At 47.7% G+C, this 27,174-nt stretch overlaps 1 protein-coding gene across 1 annotated transcript; it reads right to left on the bottom strand.

Moving 5' to 3' along the window:
* Positions 1-3,434: 3,434 nt before the first annotated feature.
* Positions 3,435-25,330, bottom strand: LOC139228718 (relaxin-3 receptor 1-like). The gene is made up of 2 exons (XM_070859996.1): positions 23,912-25,330; positions 3,435-3,507 (listed from the first exon to the last, which is right to left on the bottom strand). Exons 1-2 carry the CDS (start codon positions 25,015-25,017, stop codon positions 3,480-3,482), a joined length of 1,134 nt encoding a protein of 377 aa, XP_070716097.1. The 5' UTR covers positions 25,018-25,330; the 3' UTR covers positions 3,435-3,479.
* Positions 25,331-27,174: the final 1,844 nt, after the last annotated feature.

The following is a 27,174-nucleotide window of genomic DNA, read 5'->3' as shown; positions in this document are numbered from 1 at the left end:
TGCTCAACTGAGCACACACGCTGCATTGTCGTACACAGGACTCTAAGTCAGAGTCGATACCGGGCCACCACACGTGGGATCTGGCTATCACTTTCATCATTACTATACCCAGGTGTGTGCTGTGGAGATCCAAGATGAACGTCTCCCTGCCCTTTTTTGGTAGCACTACGCGGTTACCCTACAACAGGCAGTCTGCCTGAATGGACAGCTCATCCTTTCGCTGCTGGAACGGCTTGATTAGCTCTTGCATTTCACTGGGGATGCTGGCCCAGCTCCCATGCAGTGCACAGTTTTTTTACTAGGGACAGCAGAGGATCTTGGTTGGTCCAAGTCCTAATCTGGCGGGCCGTGACAGGTGATTTATCATTTTCAAACGCTTCCATGATCATCAACAAGTCTGTGGGCTGCGTCCCCATCAACAAGTATGCAGGCTGCACCATTTCCACCGCCGTGGTAGCCGACTGAGAGCATCTGCACAGTTCTCGGTGCCTGGTCTGTGGCGGATGGTACAGTTAAACGCTGATAGCGCAAGTGCCCGCCTTGTATGCGGGCTGAGACATTAGTATTTATCCCCGTTTCAGCGAACAGGGATATGAGGGGCTTGTGATCGGTTTCCAGCTCAAATTTGATGCCAAACAGGTACTGATGCATTTTCTTTACCCCGAACACACACGATAATGCCTCTTTCTGAATCATGCTGTAGGCCCCCTCAGCCTTAAAGCTCCTGGAGGCATAGGTGACAGGTTGCAACTTCCCCGCAACGTTAGCTTGTTGTAACGCATCACATGCTAGCACAAGTCTTTTACACGGGTTATACAATACAAGCAGCTTGTTGGAGCATAAAATGTTTCTGGCTTTCTCAAAAGCAATCACTTGTTTCTTTCCCCATACCCAGTTCTCACCTTTACGCAATAACACATGTAGGGGCCCTAAGAGGGTGCTTAACCCCGGTATGAATTTACCAAAATAGTTGAGGAGTCCCAGGAAAGACCGCAGCTCCGTGATGTTCTGTGGCCTGGGCGAGTTCCTGATAGCCTCTGTCTTGGCGTCTGTGGGCCGAATGCAGTCCGCCGCGATCTTTCTCCCCAAAAACTCCACTTCTGTTGCCATGAAGACACATTTCGACCTCTTCAGCCGCAGCCCGACGCGATCCAGTCGCTGGAGGACCTCCTCCAGGTTTTGTAGGTGCTCGACGGTGTCCCGACCCATGACCAATATGTCGTCCTGAAAAACTACCGTGCATGGTACCAACTTAAGTAGGCTCTCCATGTTTCTCTGGAAGATCGCTGCAGCCGACCGAATTCCAAACGGGCATCTGTTGTAGATGAACAATCCCTTGTGTGTGTTGATGCAGGTGAGGCCCTTCGAAGACTCCTCCAGCTCCTGCATCATGTAGGCTGAAGTCAGGTCAAGCTTGGTGAATGTCTTGCCTCCTGCCAGCATCGCAAATAGGTCGTCTGCCTTAGGTAGCGGGTAGTGGTCCTGTAGCGAGAAACGATTAATAGTTACTTTATAATCGCCGCAAATCCTGACCGTGCCATCACTTTTGAGTACTGGAAGAATCGGGCTGGTCCACTCGCTGAATTCCACTGGGGAAATGATGCCCTCGGGTTGCAGCCTGTCCAGCTCGATTTCCACTCTCTCCCTCATCATGTGAGGTACCGCTCGCGCCTTGTGATGAATGGGTCATGCCTCTGGGACCAAGTGGATCCGCACTTTCGCCCCGGAAAAGTTTCCAATGCCTGGCTTAAAAAGGGAAGGAAATTTGTTAAGAACCTGGGTACATGAGGCCTCATCGACATGTGATAGTGCTCGGATGTCATCCCAGTTCCAGCGGATTTTGCCCACCCAGCTCCTTCCAAGCAGTGTGAGGCCATCGCCCGGGACAATCCACAGTGGCAGTTCATGCACTGTGCCCTCGTAGGTGACCTTGACCATGGCTCTGCCCAAGACAATAATAAGCTCTTTGGTGTACGTTCTCAGTTTCGTGTGGATGGGGCTCAGGGCTGGTCTGAGTGCCTTGTTGCACCACAGTCTCTCAAACATGTTTTTACTCATGATGGATTGGCTAGCGCCAGTGTCCAGTTCCATGGCTACAGGTAAGCCATTCAATTTTACATTTAGCATTATAGGTGGATTTTTCATCAAAAATGTGTGCACCCCGTGTACTTTAGCATTTGCCTCCTCTCTCTGAGGCTCAAAATTGCTTTGATCCACCATTGACCGATCTTCCTCTGCCACATGGTGGTTAGCAGGTTTTGCAGAGCTTGCAGCTCGTCTGCAAGCTTGTTGGAGGTGCCCCATTGTTCCCCAGTTCTTGCAAACATACCCTTTGAAGCGGCATGAATAGGCTGAATGGAAGCCTCCACAACGCCAACAAGGTGTGAATTGCCTTGCATTCATCCTTTGTTGTGGACTCTGAGTCATCTGGGTCACCTGAGGCTCCCGAACCAGTGTACACAGCTCCTCATACGACTTATCTGTGGGTTTTACTGGAACCAGAAGATTCTTCATGAGGCTGTAGGTCGGTGCCCCGCAGACCGTGAGGAGGACCGCTCTCCTTTTTGCAGCGCTTCCTTCTCTGTCCAGCTCGTTGGCTACAAAGTACTGGTCTAGCCGTTCGACATAGGCTTCCCAGTCCTCACCCTCCGAGAACTTCTCCAGTATGCCCACAGTTTGCTACATCTTTGCGTTAGATTCGTATACTCGTCGCCAGTTGTTGTGTTCCTGACACAGATGAGACTGCACACAGGGAGGTTAAATTAACAGTGACGTCAGTCTTTATTAAGACACTCCAGAGTGAGGAACAGGCCTTAGGAGCCGGCTTATATACAGTGCTCCCAAGGGATGCTGGGATCCCTTGGAACTTCAGGGGATGCACTCCCTGGTGGCGGAACATGGGAGTGTATGCTTTACAGATACACAACAGTACCAACATCGGCCGATTGACAGCTAGTTGCTGGACTGGGACCACATAATCGGTCTCATTATGTGTCTGGTGGCTTCCTGCATTACAACAGTGACTACACTTTAAAAATACTTTATTAGTGCTGAAGGGCTTTGGGATGTCCTGAGGGCATGCAATGCGCTACAGAAATAAAAGTCTTTCATCTTTCTCTCAGTATCCCTTTGTGTTCTCTGTCTCAGTCTCTCAGCGTCTCTTGCCATTCTCCCTCTGACTCTCTGTCTTCGTCCTTCATTCTTTCTCTCTGTCAGCATGGGTCAGCAGTGACGTAAATCAGGTGACGGAAATGGCCGCCCGGTTCACACTCGCCCAGTTTACACCGCTACAGTGCCAGCCGTGGCTCAGTGGGCAGCACTTTCGCCTCTGAGTCAGAAGGTTGTGGGTTCGAGTCCCACTCCAGGAACTTGAGCACATAAATCTAGGCTGACACTCCCAGTGCAGTGCTGAGAGAGTGCTGCACTGTCGAAGGTGCCGTCTTTCAGATGAGACATTAACCGAGGCCCTTTCTGCTCTCTCAGGTGGACGTAAAAGATCCCATGGCACTATTTTGAAGAAGAGAAGGGGAGTTATCTCTGGTGTCCCGGCCAATATTTATCCCTCAATCAATATAACAAAGACAGATTATCTGGTCATTATCACATTGCTGTTTGTGGGAGCTTGCTGTGTGCAAATTGGCTGTCACGTTTCCCACATTGCAACAGTGACTACACTCCAAAAGTACTTCATTGGCTATAAAGCACTTTGAGACGTCCAGTGGCCGTGAAAGGCGCTATATAAATGCAAGTCTTTCTTTTCGCCTGATCCACTCTACCCATTTTACACTGGGAGCACATTGTTTTGGGGCCCGGACTATTTTAGCTCGCGGGCCCTCAGGTGGGTGGGGCAGGTCAAAATCTCGCGGCACCGAGTTCCCTGGCCAGCACCAATATAATTCATGGTGGGGTGGTGGGGCAGTGAGTGGCCGTTAACAAGGGGGTTTTGTGGGTCAGAAGGAGGAGAGTGCAGAGGACCAGCGACCCTTCCTTGTTCGGCCTGGAGAAGTCCTGCTATTCCTGGCTCCAGTTTTGTTACCGCCTCTCCTCCCCCGCCAGGTTTTATTGAGTGGTTCCATCCGAGCCAGAGTGTCCCTGGAGATAGAGTACGCGGTGTCCACCGGTACGCTTGCGGCCTTCCGCGAGAGGTGGGCACCGGAGGGACTGGAGTGCATCATCACCCCCAGCAACCAAATTTTAATTTGATTTGTTTTATGTCCAATTGGTTTAATGGGTTGGATTTAGTACCCCTTTAATAAGGGGGCATTTGATTTACATTTGTTTTTACAGGTGCAACAAAATTGGTGTAGAGCTGTTGAGTTGGGAGTGGCTGAGCCAGTCACATGACATTGCACACCGGCCACTACACGGGCTCAGCTGAGCAAGGTCTTGGTCCAGTGGCAAGGAGACCTGTGTAGAGAGCCGAATTGCCTACGGCGAGATGTTGGGTGCAAGCTTGGCGCGAGCAGCACCCTTGATAGTAGGTGGCCGGAGGCTTGGTTGGGGGCAGGCATTAGGAAGGTCACTTGTCCGCTAGAGTTCCGAGTGGGAGGTCAGTAAGGAGTGGGAGGGTGGAAGAGACATAGCCGCGATGCTCACCAGTAGAAGAGGCCAGGTCAGCAGTGGGGAAGGAGAGGTCCAGCCGTAAACGAGGAGCGTCCTGATCACCGCTGGAGGGATGTAAGCCCGCCACAGGAGCGGGAGGGGTGTGATGTCCCGGTCGCCTGGTCGGAGGCTCGCCTGCTCGCCAGACGTCATCGTGAGTAACCGGGTTTCAAATGACTGAAAATGATGCTAATAAAACACACCAAACTATTTTCTAGTAAGATTGGGGTACAGTATTCAATTTCTTAGTAAACATTTTTAAAAGAAAATTATTCTTGAAAGTTCCTCCATGTTGTTTAAAAGTTTCTCCAGAGGTTTTAAAAGTTTCTCCAAGTTGTTTAAAAATTTCTCCTGAAGTTTTAAAAGTTTTCCCAAGTTGTTTAAAAGTTTTCCCAAGTTGATTAAAAGTTTAAAATGAAAGTTAATAGTAAGTTACATCCTTTGGTATTGTTCTATGGATGCTGCCAGCCCTCTGCAGCTGTACAAAGCGCCTTCACGGAGTCAGCTTCGCCATCAAAAATGAGCAGGACGACCGCCTCAAAGACTCCCCCTGCGGGGTTAACGAACGCCTCATGACTCTTCAACTCACCCTATCCCGGAACCAATGAGCCACAGTCATCAGTGCATACGCCCCAACACTCGATGCAATTAATGAGACCAAAGAGGGTTTTTATTCCAACCTCAAAACATCCCCGTCCCGCGTCCCCGCGGGCGACAAACTGATCCTCCTAGGTGACTTCAATGCCAGGGTCAGCAAAGACAGCCCTCTGGGGAGCCATGATTGGCAGAGAGGGCGTAGGGAAAGCCAACTCCAGCAGTACCCTACTCCTGACAAAATGCCTAGAACATGAACTTCTCATCACCAACACCCTGTTCCGCCAGAGGGACAAATACAGGGCATCGTGGCAACACCCTCGCTCCAAACACTGGCACCTGCTCGACTATGTCATCATCTGAGCCAGGGATCGCAAGGATGTGCGCATCACCCGTGCCATGACAGGAGCTGACGACTGCTGGATGGACCACTGCCTAATCCGATCCATCATCAACATCAACATAGCCCCAAAGCGGAGGAGGCAGCAAAAACAGTGCCGCAAAAAAGTCAATGCCGGGGCACTTAAAGACCTAGCTAAGAGAGCCCTATACAGCCAGCACCTCATAGCTAACCTGGCGTGCCTTGATGACCCCAAGATGCAGAATGTCCACAGCGCTTGGTCTGCCCTCCAGGCCTCCATAACCAGTGTCTGCAAGGAGACACTCGGTCACTCAACCAGGAAACACCAGGACTGGTTTGATGAGAATGATCAGGAGATTCAAGAGCTAATAGATCGTAAGCGCAGAGCATTTCTGAGCCTCAAGCAACAACCCAACTCTGGAGCTGCAAAGCAACATTACAGGCGGCTCAAGGCTGAGGTCTAACAAAAAACCCGGAACCTAAAGAACAGGTGGTGGATGGAGAAAGTACAGGAGATACAAAAACTGGCCTACAGCCATAATGTGCGAGGATTCTTCATCGCAGTCAAGGCCACCTACGGACCAAACTCCCAAGGCCCCACCCCACTGCTGGCCAAGAACGAGGAAACACTCATCAAGGACACCGAGGCTGTCAGGGCCCGCTGGAAGGAGCACTTCGAAGATCTCCTCAATTGAGACTCTGCCTTTGACTCGAGTGTTCTTGACTCCATCCTGCAGCATGCGAGCCGCCATCACCTCAGTGAAACCTCAACGTTGCACGAGGTAGGCAAAGCCATAAGACAGCTCAAGACCAACAAGGCTACAGGAGCGGATGGAATCCCTGCTGAGGCGCTGAAGTATGGCGGAGAGGCACTGTTGGCACGGATACATGACCTCATCTCTCTCATCTGGAGGGAGGCGAGCACGCCGGGAGATCTCAGAGATGCAGTGATCGTGACCATCTTTAAAAAAGGGGACAAGTCCGACTGCGGCAACGACAGAGGAATCTCCCTGCTATCAGCCACTGGGAAAGCTGTCGCTAGCTTCCTCCTCATCCGTCTTCTCCCTGTGGCCGAGGAACTCCTCCCGGGATCACAGTGCAGATTTCATCCCCTATGGGACACAACAGACATGATTTTTGCAGCATGACAGCTGCAGGAAAAATACAGGGAGCAGCGCCAGCCCTTATACATGACCTTTTTCGATCTTGCAAAGGCCTTTAACACTGTCAACCACGAGGGTCTATGGAGCGTCCTCCTCCATTTCGGATGCCCCCAAAAGTTTGTCAACATCCTTCACCTGCTCCACGATGACATGCAGGCCATGATCCTTACCAACGGATCCATTACAGCTCCAATCCATGTCCGGACCAGGGTCAAACAGGGCTGCGTCATTGCTCCAACCCTCTTCTCAATCTTCTCGACGCCATGCTCCACCTCACAATCAACAAGCTCCCCGCTGGAGTGGAACTAAACTACAGAACCAGTGGGAAGCTGTTTAACCTTCGCCGCCTCCAGGCCAGATCCAAGATCGCACCAACTTCGGGTCGTTGAGCTACAGTACGCGGACGGCGCCCGTGTCTGCGCACATTCTGAGGCTGAACTTCAGGATATAGTCGACGTATTTACTGAGGCATATGAAAGCATGGGCCTTACGCTAAACATCCGTAAGACAATGGTCCTCCACCAGCCTGTCCTCGCCGCACAGCACTGCCCCCCAGTCACCAAGATCCACGGCGTGGACCTCGACAACGTGGACCACTTCCCATACCTCGAGAGCCTCTTATCAACAAGACGAGATTCAACACCTCCAGTGCGTCAGTGCAGCCTTTGGCCGCCTGAGGAAAAGAGTGTTTGAAGACCAGGTCCTCAAATCTACCACCAAGCTCATGGTCTACAGGGCTGTAGTAATACCCGCCCTCCTGTATGGCTCAGAGACGTGGACCATATACAGTAGACACTTTAAGATGCTGGAGAAATACCACCAACGATGCCTCTGCAAGATCCTACAAATCTCCTGGGAGGACAGGCGCATCAACGTCAGTGTTCTCGATCAGGCCAACATCCCCATCATTGAAGCACTGACCACACTTGATCAGCTCCGCTGGGCGGGCCGCATTGTTCGCATGCCAGACACGAGACTCCCAAAGCAAGCGCTCGATTTGGAACTCCTTCATGGCAAACAAGCCAAGGGTGGACAGAGGAAACATTACAAGGACACCCTCAAAGCCTCCCTGATAAAGTGCAACATCCCCACCGACACCTGGGAGTCCCTGGCCAATGACCGCCCTCGAGTCTCGTCGCCGAGAGCATGTAGAAAACAAGCGCAGGCAGCGGAAGCAACGCACGGCAAACCAGTCCCACCCACCCCTTCCCTCAACGACTGTCTGTCCCACCTGTGACAGGGACTGTGGCTCTCGTATTGGACTGTTCAGTCACCTAAGGACTCATTCTAAGAGTGGAAGCAAGTCTTCCTCGATTCCGAGGAACTGCCCTATGATGATGATGATGATGACGTTCACAAGACTCAATAAAACCCCAGCCAGTTGGGTTTGGGGGATCCATGATGAGGCAGGTGGTTGTGAGCCTGGTGGATGAACTGGTAATGTGCCGTGTGATTGTTAAACCTTCGCTAATAAACCAACTAATTCTTAATAGCAATGTGTTGCTTTGAATTCTTAAGCAAAGAACCCATGAAGCAAATACATTACAATGGGCTTATTATATTTGCACAGAATTATGACCACTCAGCACCATCAGGACATCGTATCAAGCCAGAGTTTTGTTCAGTTCAGAGAGATCATAGAAACTTACAGCACAGAAGGCCCGTCATGACAGAAGAGCAGTCGTGATTGGTCCCATATCCCCGCTCTTTGTCCATAACCCTGTAAGTTCCTCATTCTCAAGTACAGTTGGAACATCTGAAATCCAGAAAACTTGGGACCAAGGCCGTTCTGGATTTCTGGTATTTCCGGATTTCGGAACGTCTTTCCTACGTCCCAAAACCAGAAACGCCTGGGCCGAGGTAAGGAGAGGGGTGGGGAGGAGGAGTGGGGAGGGGGGGCGCTGAGGTAAGGAGGGGGAGGGTCGCTGAGGTAAGGAGGGGGAGGGGCGCTGAGGTAAGGAGGGGGAGGGGGAGGAGGGGCACTGAGATAAGGGCGGGAGAGGGTGCTGAGGTAAGGGGGAGGGGCGCTGAGGTGGGGGGAGGGGCGCCGAGGTATAGAGGGTTGCTGAGATAAGGGGGGGAGGGACCCTGAGGTAAGGGGGTACTGAGGTAAGGGGGGAGAGACGCTGAGGTAATGGTGGGGGGAGGGGCGCTGAGGTAAAGGGGGGAGGGGCGCTGAGGTAAGGGCGGGGGGAGGGGTGCTGAAGTAATGACTTGGAAGAAGGGACTGAGTGTAACAGTTTGCTGACAATACAAAGATGGGAGGAAAAGCAATGTGTGAGGAGGACACAAAAAATCTGCAAAAGGACAGGCTAAGTGAGTGGGCAAAAATTTGGCAGATGGAGTATAATGTTGGAAAGTGTGAGGTCTGCACATTGGCAGAAAAAATCAAAGAGTAAGTTATTATTTAAATGGAGAAAGATTGCAAAGTGCCGCAGTACAGCGGGACCTGGGGGTCCTGGTGCATGAAACACAAAAGGATAGTGTGCAGGTACAGCAAGTGATCAGGAAGGCCAATGGTATCTTGGCCTTTATCGCAAAGGGGATGGAGTATAAAAGCCGGGAAGTCTTGCTACAGTTTTACAGGGTATTGGTGAGGCCACACCTGGAATACTGCGTGCAGTTTTGGTTTCCATATTTACGAAAGGATATACTTGCTTTGGAGGCAGTTCAGAGAAGGTTCACTAGGTTGATTCCGGAGATGAAGGGGTTGACTTATGAGGAAAGGTTGAGTAGGTTAGGCCTCTACTCATTGGAATTCAGAAGAATGAGAGGTGATCTTATCGAAAAGTATAAGATTATGCGGGGGCTTGACAAGGTGGATTCAGAGAGGATGTTTCCACTGATGGGGGAGACTAGAACTAGAGGGCATGATCTTAGAATAAGGGGCCGCCCATTTAAAACTGAGGTGAGGAGAAATTTCTTCTCTCAGAGGGTTGTAAATCTTTGGAATTCGCTGCCTCAGAGAGCTGTGGAAGCTAACCAGTCTTTGGTTATAAAGCTTTGCTGGAGCCTTTCTATAAAGTCCTCCCAATTGTCTCCCGCATTGTACTTTTCATCTGATCCGTTGTTCGCCATTCTGTGGATTGTGTAATCCCGTAACCCGTCGCCACTGTAAAGTCCTGTCCCCTCAGTACAGATTCACACGAGGCATGTAGTGAAGTCAAGGTCACTCTGGACCTGCACCTTTTATTTCACAGCTCTGGAATGCTGCACTTGCCTGAGACCTGTCCTTATATACCTGTCTTTTGCAAGTGCACCCCTGGTGGTAAGGTATGCTGGTGGTTACAGGTCATATCTTATTACAGTCATGTATAGCATGTTAGGATACAGTTATATATAATAATGTAAGATACATGACAGTTGTAAATCTATGGAATTCGCTGCCTCAGAGAGCTGTGGAAGCTGGGACATTGAATAAATTTAAGACAGAAATAGACAGTCTCTTAAATGATAAGGGGATAAGGGGTTATGGGGAGCGGGCGGGGAAGTGGAACTGAGTCCATGATCGGATCAGCCATGATCGTATTAAATGGCGGAGCAGGCTCGAGGGGCCGTATTGCCTACTCCTGCTCCTATTTCTTATGTTCTTATGTAAGGAGCGAGCGGCCGAGGTAAGGAGTGGGGGAGTCCTGGGTGGGCGGGTAGGGGGGTCGAAGGTTCTGGGTCAGGGGTCAGCGGCCGGGAAAAGCCTGCGTTGGAGACCTGCAAAAACGATGAATTTAAATTATTATTTTTAAATTCTTTTTCAGCGGTTAATTCGTTTTTTTTTAAAGTCCAAACAAATGTCCGGATTCTGGAACATTTCGGATTTCGGATGCTCAGCCTGTACCTTTTTAAATTATTCCTGGAATCAGCTTCCACCACCTTTTCAGGGAGAGAGTTCCAGATCCCGGCAACTCTCGGAGTGAAACGAATTCTCCTCATCTCCTCTCTAGATCTTTGATGCTAAATCTTTGACCTCTGGTTATTGACCCTCTCACCAGAGGGAAGAGCTTTTGTCCATCTAAATTTCTCATCATCTTGAAAACCTGTTAGGTCACCTCTTGACCATCTCTGGTCCAAGGAGAACAGTCCTAACTTTTCCAAACTCTCCTCATAACTGAAGTCGCTCATCCCTGGTAAACCTCCTCTGTACCCTTTCCAAGGAATTTTCATCTTTCCTGGTGCTGTGCCCAGGATTGTATACATGGACACCAAGTCTCTCTACTCATCTACACTTTTCAACATTGTGCCATTTTTAGTATAATGTCTTTCCATATTAGTCCTCCCAAAATGCATCACTTCTCCGCATCGAACTGTATCTGCCATGTCTCTGTCCATTTCACCATCCAGTCTGTCGTCCTGAAGCCTATAACCATCCTTATCATGATCTACTCCTTTGCCAAGTTTCATAACATCTGCAAACTTTATAATGCCGCTCCCTACACCCGCGTCTCGGTCGTTTATGAAAACTGAAAAGAGCAATGGATCACAACTGAGCCTTGAGGAACACCACTGCAGACCTCCTCCCACTCTGGAAAACACCCACCCACTATCCTCCGCTTCCTGTCACTCAGCCAATTTTGCAGCTATATCACCAAGGGCCCCAAACCTGAAACGTTAACTCTGTTTCTCTCCACAGATGCTGCTTGACCTGCTGAGTATTTCCAGCATTTGTACCATCACTTCCCCCTTAATTCCATCGGCGTCCATCTTCTTAATAAGCCTCCTCTGTGGCATTTTATCAAATGTCTTCCGAAAGTCCATATATACAACATCTTCTGCATTACTGTACTCAACTTTCTGTTACCGCATCAAAGAATTCAATCAAGTTAGTCAGACAGGCTTTGCCTTTAACAAATCCTTGATTGACTCATGCCTTTCCAAATGAAAGTTAATTTGTCCCTGACAATGGTGTCCCATTCGGCTGATGGGCCTCTATTTTCCTGGTTTATCCCTCTCCCCTTTATTGAATAGTGGTATAATATTAGCAACCCTCCAGTCCTCCGGCACTACTCCTGTATTCAATGAGGGTTGAACAATTGCGACCAATCCCTCTTCTATTTCTACATTTGTTTCTTGCAGCAACCCAGGCTGAGCCACGACACTAACACAGCTGAGGATGTGAAAGGTGCTGTCAAAATACAAGTCTTTATTATCAGGTGTCACAAACATCCCAGAGCTACTTTTACTATGTGCTGGACCCATACCAGTGTGCCACCAAGCTCATGGTCTACAGGGCTGTAGTAATACCCGCCCTCCTGTATGGCTCAGAGACATGGACCATGTACTGTAGACACCTCAAGTCGCTGGAGAAATACCACCAACGATGTCTCCGCAAGATCCTACAAATCCCGGGAGGACAGACGCACCAACATTAGTATCCTCGACCAGGCCAACATTCCCAGCATTGAAGCACTGACCACACTTGATCAGCCCCGCTGGGCAGGCCACATTGTCCATATGCTAGACACGAGACTACCAAAGCAAGCGCTCTACTCGGAACTCCTTCATGGCAAACGAGCCAAAGGTGGGCAGCGGAAATGTTACAGGGACAGCCTCAAAGCCTCCCTGATAAAGTGCAACATCCCCAACGACACCTGGGAGTCCCTGGCCAAAGACCGCCCTAAGTGGAGGAAGTGCATCCGGGAGGGTGCTGAGCGCCTCGAGCCTCACCGCCGAGTGCATGCAGAAACCAACGCAAGCAGCGGAAAGAGCGTACGGCAAACCAGTCCCACCCACCCCTTCCCTCAACGACTATCTGTCCAACCTGTGACAGGGACTGTGGCTCTCGTATTGGACTGTTCAGTCACCTAAGAACTCATTTTAAGAGTGGAAGCAAGTCTTCCTCGATTCCGAGGGACTGCCTATGATGATGGTCGGCTCCAAAGATCAGTCTGTGGCTGGAAGCTGTTGTCGAGCTCCCGAGTAGACTACTCCACCTAGTGGACTACTGATATAACAACAACAAAGCCATATGTTTAGACACAGTTCTTAATCAGCAGCCATGTTAGTGCAAGTGTGTGTATTAGCTGTGTCTCAAGAAATCACAGATTGCCGATGAGGATGAGATTTTTCTGGTTCCCTAGCTAAAATTTTTGTTGAAGGATTATCCTGCCAACTGACAGAGGGACTGCTGGAGGTTCTTCATTTTTGCAGAATAGATTAAAAATCCAAAGTAAATGTTAAGCACCTTTGACTGAACTGTCGACGTTGCCAGAGTCCAGGTTGGCTGTGCCAATGGCTGTAATATGGTGCTTGGGTGAGTTCCATCATGACCAAGAGACTTTCGGAGCATATGTGGAGCGGCTAGAAATGTTTTCACCATGAATAGTATCGTTGAAGTCCCCAAAGGTGAAAACAGTAACTGAGCGGGTTTAGAATGGAAACGAGCTATTTTCTTGACTGAAGCAGACCTCGAGGTGTATGAAACCCTGAGAAATTTGCTTGTTCCCACCAAGCTGAAGGACACACCACTGAAGGAGATTCTAACCAAGTTAGAACAGCAGTACTGTCCTGAGCCCCTGGAAATTGCTGAAAGTTATTGTTTTGGAACATGCGACCAATTAATTGTCGAGGGTATCAGTGAGTACATTGTAGCATTAAAAAAAGCTATCCATTCACTGTCATTTCGGAAACATTCAGGACCGAGCATTGCATGACCGCTTTGTTTGCGGAATGAAAAATGAACAAATCAGAAGTAAATTATTGATGACCCCTAACTTGACTTTTGATTTAGCTTGTCAGACAGCTGTGTCGATGGATATGGCTGGCCAATATTCCCGAGAATTTTGTGCCATTTCCAGTCATTGGACAACTGAGGTGAATTGCCTGCAGGTTAAAAGTAAAAGGCAGTTGGGCCCCAAGACCTTAGCAACTGGCCACCGTAACAGTACATTGAAGTCGTACTATCGGTGCCTGGGACAACACCTCACTCACAGCTGTCCATATGTGAAGGCAGAGAGTTTCTACTGCAAATCTGAAACTGGGCATCTTGCGAAGGCATACTAACAGAAGAGTAAACCGACTGGCAATGCTAGAAGTAAAAAAATCTCCAGACACTATATAGTGTTGAAGAGAAGCAGCAAGACGACGAGGTTCTGGAGATACATGTCATCAGGAGCAGTGGTTATGTTTAATCTGCAAATATGGAAAATAAGTTCATATCTTTTGTTTGTGTTACAGAATTCTACAGTAGAATTTGAAAACATTAAATGGGTTCCATTGGAGAAATGTATGCCAAGAGTTGTGTATACCATGCAAGTCATGTACAATGATTATTTTGTTATGATTAACTTCTTCAATAAGGAGAGAGAAGTGTTGTAGAGCTCCCTAATGGACTACTCCATCTAGTGGACTACTGAAGTAATAACAATAAAGCCAGGTGCTCAGGCACAGTTCTTAATCAGCAGCCATGTTAGTGCAAGTGTGTGTATTAGCTATGTCTCAAGATACCACAGAAGCCAAACAATAAACTTCTGGGACCTGCTAAGTCCAACAGTGGGGTAGAACTGTCAGCACTAGAGTGCAGTACTGAGGGAATGCTGCAGTGTTGGAGGTGCTATCTTTCGGTTGAGAGGTTAAACCGAGGCCCCAGCTCGCTTAAATATTGATGTCTCACGAATATATCTCCATCTCTAAAATAAACTGGTCATTGCTCTCGGTGGGATCTTGCTGTGTGTGCATCTCTATGGTGTTTGCCTATAAACAACAGTCGCTGCACTACTTTATTGTATATGAATACTTTGAGACGTTTTCGAGAGGCATGATCAGATGCTATTTAAATGCAATTCCTTTGGGGTCTTTTAATCATACAATTTTATAGTAGGAGGTTATTTTACCTATCGTGCTTGTTAAAAGAGCTCTCCAATTAGTCGCACTCCCCTGCTTTGGCTCTGTGAAAGAGCTAGCCAATTAGCCCAACTCCCCTGCTCTTTCCACAATGCCCTTGAAAATGTTTCCTTATGTTCCTATAATTAAAATCCTTCAGTTGTGACGACTTCCATTAAATTCCACTTTTAGCATCTGTTGACCAGTTCCTTTGTGATGAATTCCTCCAATACTTTGTTAATCTCTGATAACACCTTCCTCATAGAATCACAGAAATGTATAGCACAGAAGGAGGCCATTTCGGCCCATCGTGTCTGTTCCGGCCAACAAAGAGCTATCCAGCCTAATCCCACTTTCCAGCTCTTGGTCCGTAGCCCTGCAGGTTACGGCACTTCAAGTGCACATCCAAGTATTTTTTAAATGTGGTGAGGGTTTCTGCCTCTACCACCCTTTCAGGCAGTAAGTTCCACCACCCTCTGTATGAAGAAATTCCCCCTGTAGAATTTACCAATATCTCGCAAAGATTCCAGGTACCTTTCCCCTACAGAGGAGAAGAATACCTTTCTGGGCTTTTAAAATGAGTTTAAAGGGGCAGGCAAAGCCTGCGGGGGATAAAAGGGGATGCATTCATGGAGACCCCCCCCCCCAGTGTTTGGACTCATAGGAAAGGGAATTCAAAATGGACCTAAATTACAGAAGCTTGAGATCCCCTAAACATCTATGGGAAGGAGCATATCAATTTTAAGATTCTACAACATTTTGGCTGCAAAAAAAAAAAGAGTTACCAAATACAGGAGGTGGGGCCAAATTCGTGTACTAAAGACCCCAGACTGTCTGGGGGAACTATTCACCCTCTGAGAGATAATCGAATTACCCAATCAAGCACAATGGAAATCATGGTCAAGAAACTGGACAATTCTAAAACCAGTGATAGCACATTCTCACACCCTAATCGAGTTACTGCTGACAAAGGAGACATTTGAAAATCAGTGGACAGAACAGTTCAAACAGAGCCCAAGAGATTTGATGGGAGATAACGGAGCCTTTTTTTGGAATATATCTATCCCCCAGTTTTTACAAGGAAAGACCAGCAAGGAGCAGCACGCAGACTAGCAGAACACAGAAACTAGCAGAAGACAGGAGAGAAGCAGAGCACAGACTGGAACACGGACACAGACACAAGCAGCTGGAGCTGGGGAGTGAAGAAATGGAGCAGTGAAGGAAACTACTAGAACTCATCAAGAACTGACTGAGCACGAGGCCCACGAAATGGAAGGTTGTCAGCAACCAAATTGACAAACCCGGGCCACCACAACCAGCAAAACGACCAACCGAAACCAACTCAGCAAAACCCAAAGAATCGACATTTATTTCCACTCTACAATTTACTTCGGAACGACCAACGGGTGAGAAATTACCAAAAAGGACTAACTAAAACTATTCCTAACCAAAGAAAGTGGGTATTTACCCCATACATCCAAAACGCAACTTAGCGCATCAACGGACGCACCCCAACCAAAGATTACGCAGTCCGAAGTCCTCTTCTCCGTCCGGGGTACGGCTCACCTAGAAGGCCAAGTGCAGCGAACCCCGAAACCGTGATTCACTAGCAACTGTCTAAAGGGATTGGTGAGCATAGTCCCTGAACCCTGAGAGCTATAACTTAAGTTAGTTAGGGGAATTGGGAGGGGGGGAGGCTGGGATAACTTGTGTAAATGTATCTGCATTCGCCTTTTTACCCCATTTAGAGTTTAAGCTGTATTCTTTTCCCCACAGGCTGTAATTGGACAATTTATTCAATGTGTTGTACCCCTCAGTGTGTATTGGTCTGTGTGTGTTATTAAAGGTGTGCCTTTTACTTCTTTGTAAACACAATAAAGCCATACCTGCTTCCTACCTTGAAACCGATTGTCTGTCCAAGTCTGTCACAGTCCCTTCATAATTCCAGTGTCTGGAACCAAGGGTGTGGGAGTGATTCGGAACCGCTCATATAAGGTCAGAAGGGAAAGCTGACCCCCTGCAAACCACCCCTTACACCCTCAAATCCCCTCTAAACCTCCTACCAATCACTTTAAATCTCGTCCCCCTGGTTGTTGACCCCTCTGCTAAGGGAATAGGACCTTCCTATTCACTCTATCTAGGCCCCTCATAATTTTATACAACTCAATAAGCCTCAGCCTCCTCTGTTCTAAAGAAAACAAACCCAGCCTATCCAATCTTTCCTCATAGCTAAAATTTTCCACTCCCGGCAACATCCTCATAAATCTCTTCCACACCCTCTCAAGTGCAATCACATCTTTCCTGTAATGTGGTGACTAGAACGGCACGCAGTACTCCAGCTGTGGGCTAACTAGTGTTTTATACTGTTCAAGCAGAACCTCCCTATTCTTGTATTCTATGCCTTGGCTAATAAAGGCAAGCATTCCGTATGTCTTCTTAACCACCTTATCCACCTAGCCTGCTACCTTCAGGGATCTGTGGACCTGCACTCCAAGATCCCTTTGTTCCTCTACACTTCTCAGTGTCCTACCATTTAATGTGTATTCCCTTGCCTTGTTAGCCCTCCCCAAATGCATAACCTCACACTTCTCCGGATTGAATTCCATTTGCCACTGTTCTGCCCACCTGACCAGTTGATTGATAGCTTCCTGTAGTCTACAGCTTTCTTCATTATCAACCATATAGTCAATTTTTGTATCATCTGCAAACTTCTTAATCATACCCCCTACATTCAAGTCTAAATCATTGATATATACCACAAAAAGCAAGGGACCTAGTACTGAGCCCTGTGGAACCCCACTGGAAACAGCCTTCCAGTCACAAAAACACCCATCAACCATTGCTCTTTGCTTCCTGCCTTTGAGCCAATTTTAGATCCAACTTGCCACTTTGCCCTGGATCCCATGGGCTTTTACTTCCAAATCCAGTCTGCCATGTGGGACCTTATCAAAAGCCTTGCTAAAATCCATATACACTATATCATACGCACTACTCTCATCGACCCTTCTTGTAACTCCTCAAAAAATTCAATCAAATTGGTCAGATACAACCTTCCCTTAACAAATCCATGCTGATTGTCCTTGATGAATCGGTGTCTTTCTAAATGAAGATTTATCCTGTCCCTCAGGATTTTTTTCCAATAATTTTCCCAACACCGAGGTTAGGTTGACTGGCCTGTAATTATGCAGTCTACCTCTTTCTCCCTTTTAAAAAAAAGAACCACGTTAGCAGTCCTCCAGTCCTCCGGCACCACACCTGTAGCCAGATTAGATTGGAAAATGATGGTTGGAGCCTCTGCTATTTCCTCTCTTGCTTCCCTTAACAGCCTAGGATACATTTCATCCGGGCCTGGGGACTTATCAACTCTCAAAGCTGCTAAACCCCTTAATACTTCCTCTCTCACGATGTTTATTTCATCTAATATTTCGCATTCCTCCCTGATTGTATAGTCTGCATCACCCCTCTCTTTTGTGAAAACAGACGCAAAATATTCATTAAGAACCACACACAGATTACCTTTATGGTCTCTAATAGGCCCTACTCTTTCTCTCTCTTTAGTCATCGTCTTGTTCTTAATCTAATTATAAAACATCTTTGGGTTTACTTGCCATTTTTTCCCCTCTATATGACACCATAACTCTTTCAAACTGAGCAATGTTACAATCTGATTGGTGCAGTTCCCTGTGCATGTTTAACACACAGACTCCACCTTGAGCACTTGATTTAATGTAACTATCTGCTACATAAGACGCTGCTTTTGCTATTTAGTATTAAATCACGAAAATAGACGCAAGAGAGAAAAATGCAACGAATTCACAGAAAAGTCTTTTCAAGAGAAGGTGTGCAAAGCAGCGTAAAGATTTATTAAATTCCTCGTGGAGCGATGATCACGGAGATTAGCATACAACCTCTCCGTTTTCTGCACAGTGCAAGCTGTTAGACAGGGAGACAAAACCATGGAATACACATGCAGCCAAAGTATTTCTCTCTGTGACAACGATTTCCCAATTACACCGCGTTAAATTGAAACAGTCACAATGTGTACACCAGATTGCTATACAACTGTCAACAAATTGGCTCGGATTAGTTTCCACATAAATACAGTCACACAAAACGTTAAATGAAAGTGTTCCGATTCTTCATCATTAATTCATCATTAGTGCAACTAGATCGCATTAACCAGACTAGAACATTGCAGCCTTGTGTGTTGTGCATCAGTAAAGCTTCCCTTTTAGCAGATGGCCCCATTATAACACTACTCTGTACATTAGTGTCATCAAGATGACGCGAGATAGCTCAACAGCTCTTGCCGACTAGCTGCCAGGTTTTACACTAAAATAATGGATTATGCGATGGTTTGAATTCGACATCATTAACACAGGAAAGTAGGAATTTTGTGCGTATTGCGTGTGGGCTTATCAGATCATTTGAATTAGCCAAGTTTCGAGAATACACTGTAAAGAAAAGTGCATTGAATATATTGTTTTTAATAAGTTGGGGAAGAGTGAGTCTTGGGGGGGGGGGGCGATTTTAACCCTCCTGGCTCAGCAGAAACCTGGCGGGTGGGCAGTTAAAATCGTCCTGGCTCTTATCTCTCCGAAAACCACCATGATTGCAACATGTGCAATTTTAACCTGCTCGCCCACGCAGGCCTCAAGGACAGGCGCCCGGAGCCAACAGGGTCCTTCTTTACATGTACGTATTGAGGCCCGACTGTAATTTTAACTCGGGCCCGAGCGGGGAATCCGCCCGGAGTTAAAATCCGGTTGTGACCCAAATTCAGTTTTGTCTCGGAATGCTCAAGTTAGTTATAGCCGTGTAACTCACTCCAAGCCATCACCGATTAACGGGTTGCCGGCGCTGGCACTGATACAGAAACCACTCGAGGGACCGGGCCGTGGTGAATCGGCGGCAATGTCCCTTTAACGGACTGCTGGTACTGCATTTGACCAGAGCCATGGGCGCGGTCGGGGGGCTGCACACCTCTCAATGTAACAAACGTAATGGTTGGAGCAACTTTGCCATCATTGGACTCGCTGGGGAAGGCGTATCAAGAACCATCAACGCATGGGATCTTAGTTAGAAAGTTACTTTTTACAGGAAAAGGTTCTGTATTTCCCGTTTTTTTCTGGGAATGGAAGATAGGGTATTTTTCGAACCGTGGCCTCGATAGCAGCATTCGTTCAGGTGCATCAATAGCAGGGACATTCTCAGTATCCTGTGTTCCAAGGACCCCTTTTCTGGATGGTTGTTCCACGAATGACCAGGAACTGGCCAAACTCCTTTCTCGCAGAACGCAGACAGATCGATCGCAGAAATGTGAGCAAGGTTTGAACAATTGGTAACACACCGTTACCCACTATAGGCTGCTCCTTGAAAATGATGCTAGACTCTAACAAATTGGACTCGGGATTTGCAAGAGCCCCCCAGGTTCAGTATCCTGGATTTAACAGTGCCAGATCCAGCTGCCCTTTCAGTCAATACCACTTGCAGAATTGGTTATAAAGATGACGTTAATGAATGTTTTTCAGCAGTGATATCTTGACAAGATTTGAACCAAATATTCAGTGTCCATAGCCATGCACACAATTGGAATTAGAGCTCGAAGCTGGCTTTGCGACCGATGGTTGAATAGGTACTACACGCTGAAAGCAGTAACTTTAACACAGAGATATTGTACTTTAACTAGTTACATATATAGGTATAGTGTAAGCACAACTAGACATGGAATAAGGTTTAAGTTACATATCCAAATTGGCAGTGACATTTCTATCACTTGTATCACACAACCTGCCTCAAATCCAGCACCAGTCAGTTACAGATTCTCCCACAGATAGAAATATGAGCTTTCTTATAAACGGGATGTCACGGTGCCGCCTGCAAATTAGCTTAACCTTATTTCTCGTACGGATCAAAATAGAGTTTGACTTGCACGAAACTCAAGGCAATGATTGGCTGAGAACGCAGGCAGCTTTCTGCTGTTGAACGGATGGCTTGTGCTTTCCAATGAACTTGCATTTATATAGTGCCTCTCGCTCTCACTAATCTAAGCAAAGTTTAGCCGTAACGCACACTACAGAATTCAGTCACAAGACAGGCTTCAAGGCAGTTTGGTCGCTTGGTGAGTATTAGAGCTTGCTTCCTAACCAGAGGGTCACAGTTTGAACCAGTCCAAGATTGTCCAACAATCCAATTCAAGTTGCCACAGTTGGGATAATGTTTGCCACATCTTGGTTTGGCCAGACCGAGTGCGGACTGTAACGCAGGATGGCATTACAGTCATGTGGTGCAACATGGAATATGAGAGATGATGGTCATGTTGATCTGAAGGGTCTGACGGTAAATGAGTCTGCTGCTCCACTCGATTCCCAGGACTAAATCCGGGGCACACACAGTCCCTCAAATGCAGGGTGGTTGGGCTTCATTTGACTTCCTCAGTCGGAACGGCCTTGAGAACAGACAACACGGGAAGTTGTGCGAGTGTCTTCACTCGTCAACCGGAGGTATAATAACTGATATGGCGACTAGTAGCCTTAAGGCACGTTGCAACTGTTAATCATTTTATTACTTGCTCTAATAGAAGTGACCATTAAAAGAGAAATAGTGACAGTCAACAACTGGTCCCCCAGCAAGGTCACAGTGATAATTGCACTGACTTTAAATAAAATGTCAAAAAAAATTTGCTTTTTCTGAGGCGTTTTAACTTCAATCTCTTACCTATTATTAAATGAATTACAGATCTTTTATGAAGCAACATGTATTGATTAAATTTTCTAGGATTGAAGTTAATATATTTTACCTTCCCTTTTGTGGAAAGTAATGACTGTTCTTTGGAGGCATTTCTTGTTGTCATTATTTTTAAGTTCTATTCGTGCATTTTGCCATTTTAAAAGATCTGTTAAGAACCCTTTATCCTCTCGGGGGGAGACGAAGTGGCCTAGCTAAAGGTTAGCAGCTTTGCATATCTGCTTTGGAGACATGTTATTACATCTCAATCACAGCGAAGGGCTGCTGCACGCTTTTAGTGGAACTTTGATTCAGGCCCACAACTTACAGAGGCAATGCATTCTCTGCTTCCCAGTGAGAGTGTGGTAGAGAGTCCAGGGTTTGTGGCTGTCTGCCATCCAGGAGTGATGTCAGTTAGCACTTTATAGCACAAATAGCAGAAATCTCGAACTCTCTTTCCCCGAAAAACTGCTGAGGCTGGGGATCAATGGAAAATGTCAAAACTGAGACCGATAGATTTTTGTTGGGTAAGGGTATTAAGAAATATGGAACCAAGATGGGTTGATAGAGTTGAGATTTTGATCAGCTATGATTAATTGAATGGCGGAACATGCTCGAGGGGCCGAATGGCCTCCTCCAGTACCTATCTTCCCATTTGATTCGGTATACTTTGTTTGGAAGAAATTTTTTCAAGCTCTCTGTTGGGCCTGTATTTAGAGCAGTGTACTTCACTTTAGAGGGGAAACGGGTCTAGTTAGCAAACTATTCACGGTAACCAATAATACGTGCATTGATAATTCAAGTCTGATCACAAAAGGCATTACGTTTTAAAGTACAGTAGCGTTATTACAGCAACATCTTGCACTGACCTAGTGCCCTTAACGTAAAACAAAATCCCAAGGTGCTTCACAGAGCTGTGAGGTAAAAAAAAACAGATGCTGCGCTGAAAGAGAGATTGGGATAGATAACCACAACCTTGGTCAAGGAGGTGACGTTTAACCAGGGTCTTAAAAGAGGCAAGGGGGATGGATGGCCAGGGGGGATCTGGGCAGATGAAGGTCTGGCTACCAATGGTGAGACAAAGGCAGGATGCACAAGAAGTCAGAGTTAGAGGCGAGAGTTCAGGGGGATGGTCGCAGTAGGTTACAGAAATAGGCAAGGGTGAGGTTTAAACACAAAGATGAGAACTTTGACGACAAACACTGCACCCATTCCGTGCCGGTAACCTCCCTCTGGTCAGGACAGCATTTCTTGCTTGAGATTAACATTCAGGCGAACGATGGGCTACCACCTCACCCAAAGGACTGCCTGTGTGCTAGTACAGCCCCTTCTGGGTACTGGAATGCCAGCCTAGATTACAAACACAACCCATTAGTACAGGGCTTGAACCCACACAGAGACAGGGCCACTAACACCCGAGCCCTGCCAACGTCCGCATGTCTCACTGTTTTCATTAGGGAATTGAATGTGGAAAATTAGGTCAGGGTCGATTTAGAATAATTACTTCTGACTTTCAACAAATAATGAGTGTGGCCTAAGATAGACGATGGGGTTAGTGTGACTAAGATTCCCTTTAGTGAGCGATGCAGGCGGCTGGCTAAAATCCCACCAATCCTCCAGTAAGTGAACTGGTTCGGACATTCTCAACAGTCAGTGGCACGGACACAGACAGAGAGAGGGACTGCTTTCTGCATCCTCCGCCTGAAGTAAATATAATTCTTAACCCAATCCAGAGCTGCAGTAATGAGCCGAGTCCTGCAAAATTCTACAGCGGCCACTACGGTCGTGTCTGATCTCAGGTATCTGTAAGACCAAACTTAAACGTGCTGGAAATCTCAGCGGGCCAGGCAGCATCTGTGGAGAGAGAGAGAGAGACAGGGTTTCTGACCAAGCGTCACCGGCCTGAAACGTTAACTCTGTTTCTCTCCACAGATGCTGCCGAGATTTCCAGCATTGTCTGTTTTTATTCCAGCATCCGCAGTATTTTGCTTTTGACTTAAATATGCTCACGGGGTATAAGCAGACGTGAGGTTAACCACTACTGAACAACTGAGGCACCGGGGCTATATTTAAAACACTGCTTACTAATCAAACTCTTGCACTATGAAAAGCCACACACCTTACCTTAGCTGCACTCTTTCACTCCATTACATATCTTTCAATATATATATATATACATATACATCTTAGGGAGAGGATTTTGTTATTGGTGTTTACTTGTTAAAATCTACTGAACGTAGCATTTATCCAACGAACACTCCAAAGCACAAATGATGAGCTGTATAATTGTACGTATCACTGATGTTTCTTAATGCAGCTAAAGTTGTAAGATGCATTTACCGTACATTGAAATGCAAAGTCTACACTGAATCTGTCTCCACTGTTTCACACCTAAAACCCATGCGCACTGCCCACTGGACTCCCACTGAAAGCTGTAACAGGTCTTCAGTAAATTGCGACACATTGCGATAACTACATCAGGGGAGGAAGAGAAGGATATGCTGGGAGGGGGAGGTGAAGAGGCTGGTGGGGAGCATAGCCCCCGCATGGACCTGTCGGGCCCAACGGCCTGTTTCTGTGCGGTATATTCTATGTAAGTTGGACAAGTCTTCGGCGACTGGCGAGCACGGGGAGATCCGGACGTGCTGCTTACTTTGACATGGCGATGATCACCGGCACATGTCCTTTCTTGCTGGGTGCGATGCTGGAAAGCAAAGGGCGGATGTGTCTGATGGGATACACCTTCAGCAGCAACTCGTGAAGCGCCGCCCGGAACTCGCGTCTCATCAAGCAGTACAGGATGGGGTTGAGGCAACTGTTGCTGTGGGCGAGGCAGATAGTTATGGGGAAGACGTACGCCTGGGTGGTGTAAAAGCCCCCCGTGAAATGGACCACGTTGAGCTTGATGAAGGCGCTCCAGACGGTGATGGCCTGGTTGGGCAGCCAGCAGAGGAAGAAGGAGAGGACGACGATGGTGACAGACCTGGTGACCTTGGATGTTCTCCTCGGGTGACCGCTGCCCATCTCCTTCCCGTTGACAAAGCGCAGCAAGAGCAGGTAACACACGGAGATGGTGATCAGGGGCAGGATGAATCCCACCGAGACCTTGAAGATCTGGTACAGCCCCAACCAAAACTGAGGATCGTTGTTGAGGAACTTGACGATGCAGAGCTCTTCATCGGCCAGCACCACGGTGGTGGAATAAATGGCGTGGGGCAGGGTGGCGACACAGGCCACCACCCAGATGGATAAGCACACCAACTTGTCCGAGTATCGGGACGAGTTCTTCTTCATCTTCAACGACTGGGACACGGAGCAGTACCTGGTGATGCTCATGACGGTGAGGAAGAACACGCTGGCGTACATGCTCATCACGGTCACGGAGGAGACCAGCTTGCACATGACCTTGCCAAAGGGCCAGCTGAAATCCATGGCCGTGTCCACCGCCCAGAAAGGCATGGTCAGCACGAATTGGAAATCGGTCACCGCCAAGCCCATGACCAAGATAGTCATGGTGGACTTCTTCTTCGCGTACCTGGACTGGAGAAGGTAGAGCACTAGGAGGTTCCCCACCAGACCCAGGGCACACACCAGAGAGTAGACGATGGAGATCAGGATCCTGGTAATTTTAGACCCATCACTATGGACCTCAGTGCCATGAATGATAAAATATTTCAGGAAATCCTCCAGAGATTGGTTGGTTTTATTAAACGAGACAAACAAGCCATCATCGTACGAGCAGCAGTTAAGGTCGGACATGTTGGAGTCTTCCCTTCTCGTCCCTTAAATCCCCTCGGGTAGTTTGCAGAGTGCGACAGTACCTTCTGCTCTCTCCCTCTGATCGCTCGCTCTGACTGGCCCGAATTTCTGTCTCTCTCTGATCGTGGTCTCCCCAATCTCTCTCCTTGAGCTCTCTCTCTGATCCCTTTCTTTCTCACTCTCCTAATGTCTTCCTCTCATTGGTCTCCTCTCTCTCCCCCTGATCTCTCTCTCTCTCACTCACCCTGATCTCCCTCTCTCTCACTTCCCCTGATCTCTCTCTCACTCCCCCTGATCTCTCTCTCTCTCTCCCTGATTTCTCTCCCTCTCCCCCCCCCCCGATCTCTCTCTCTCCCTGATCTTTCTCTCTCTCTCTCACTCCCCCTGATCTCTCTCTCTCTCTCCCTGATCTCTCTCTCTCTCTCACTCCCCCGATCTCTCTCTCTCACTCCCCCCGATCTCTCTCTCTCACTCCCCCCGATCTCTCTCTCTCACTCCCCCCGATCTCTCTCTCTCACTCCCCCCGATCTCTCTCTCTCTCACTCCCCCTGATCTCTCTCTCACTCTCCCCCCCCCCCGTCCCCGATCTCTCTCTCTCTCTCTCACTCCCCCGCTCTCACTCTCTCTCACTCCCCCTGCTCTTTCTCTCTCTCACTCCCACTGCTCTCTCCCTCTCTCTCACTCCCCCTGCTCTCTCTCGCTCTCTCTCACTCCCCCTGATCTCTCTCTCTCTCTCTCTCTCACTCCCCCTGATCTCTCTCTCCCCCGGTCTCATTTACTATCCCTTTCTCACTCACTTTCCTTCATCTCACTCCTTCTTTGATCTCTTCTCACTCCCTAATCTCGCTGATCCCCTTCCTCTCTGTTTCTCTCTCTCTGTCACTCTCTCTCTATCTCCATCTCTCTCTATCTTTCCCTCTCTGTCACCCTCTCTCTATCTCCCTCTCTCTCTATCTCTCCTTCTGATCCCTTTCCCTCCCTCTGAATGCCCTCTCCGCCTTTTTCTCTCTCTCTCTCTCTGATCTTCCTGTCTCTGTGGCTCTCCGAGTCCGTCTCTTGAAGACTGAGTTCTCCGCAGATGTTTCCTCGCCTCCTGTGAGCGGCCGAGAGCTTTCGGCCAGCTCTTAAACAAAGCACGTCACAGAGCAACTTGCCAGTGATTTAATAAAAAGCTGGGATCCCTGTGCAGACCCAAGGCTGCTTGGAGTGAGGAGCATCGAGCGGCGACGACCTGACACTGATCCTAATGTGGTAGTTTGTCTCATTCTTACATCAGCAGTTCACTGGTAACTTTGAGTTGAAGGCTGGGAATAGATTGTAATTTCTGTGTAAGGCAGTGTTAGTTACATTATGGGATGTGAACTTTTATTAATATTATCCCAGTCTGTAATGATGGTGATGCAATAAATTATTCTACAATATTATCAAAAGATATTAATCTATTGATTGGTAATTTATTGAATTTGCACCCGAGGCTGTGGGCAACACTAGCGAATGGCATTTGTATGCGCGCAATTTTAAGGGCGGATTTAACCCATTTCAAGGGAGCGAGTTAACGCCTGCGTTAGTGTAACCGACAGGTGAAATTCACCAAAGAATAAAGTGTGAGCGAACGATTAAAGTTCGCGTGTAATATACCGGCGACTCGTGCGCTCGCCAAACCAATATCGGCAGCGCCGGACTTTCCCGTCCGCAGCGCCGAGTCGGGAAGGTGTCCTTACTGTCTGCACTTGGGGATCCTGCCAGTTCAGTAAAGTCCATCTAGATTGTTCCCTGTGTGTGGAGTTCTTGGATAAATATTGAAGCATCCCCTTCTCTTCGAGAGGAACTACACACCGAGCCTGCCTTGGGCGCGAATTTCGGCGAGATAAGCGAATTCCGCGGCGTTGCTTACGACAAGTCAGAGGATGTGACGGTGATACATTCTGAAAGAAAGACTGGCATTTCTATAGCCCCATTCACAGCCCCAGGACGTCCCAAAGCACTTTACAACCAATTAAAAACGTTAAAAAAAATGCAGTCACTTGTATTGGAGGAAAGGTGACAGCCTAAGTGCGCACAGCAAGCTCCCACAAACAGCAATGCGACAACGAACATTTTTTTTTAGTAATGTTGGTTATAACCAGCGACGATGAAGGAAAGGCGATATATTTCCAG

Source organism: Pristiophorus japonicus, chromosome 18 (assembly GCF_044704955.1).
Source record: "Pristiophorus japonicus isolate sPriJap1 chromosome 18, sPriJap1.hap1, whole genome shotgun sequence".
Lineage (NCBI taxonomy): Eukaryota > Metazoa > Chordata > Chondrichthyes > Pristiophoridae > Pristiophorus > Pristiophorus japonicus.
Note: the sequence above shows the minus strand (reverse complement) of the source record. Positions and strands in the feature narration are given on the sequence as shown.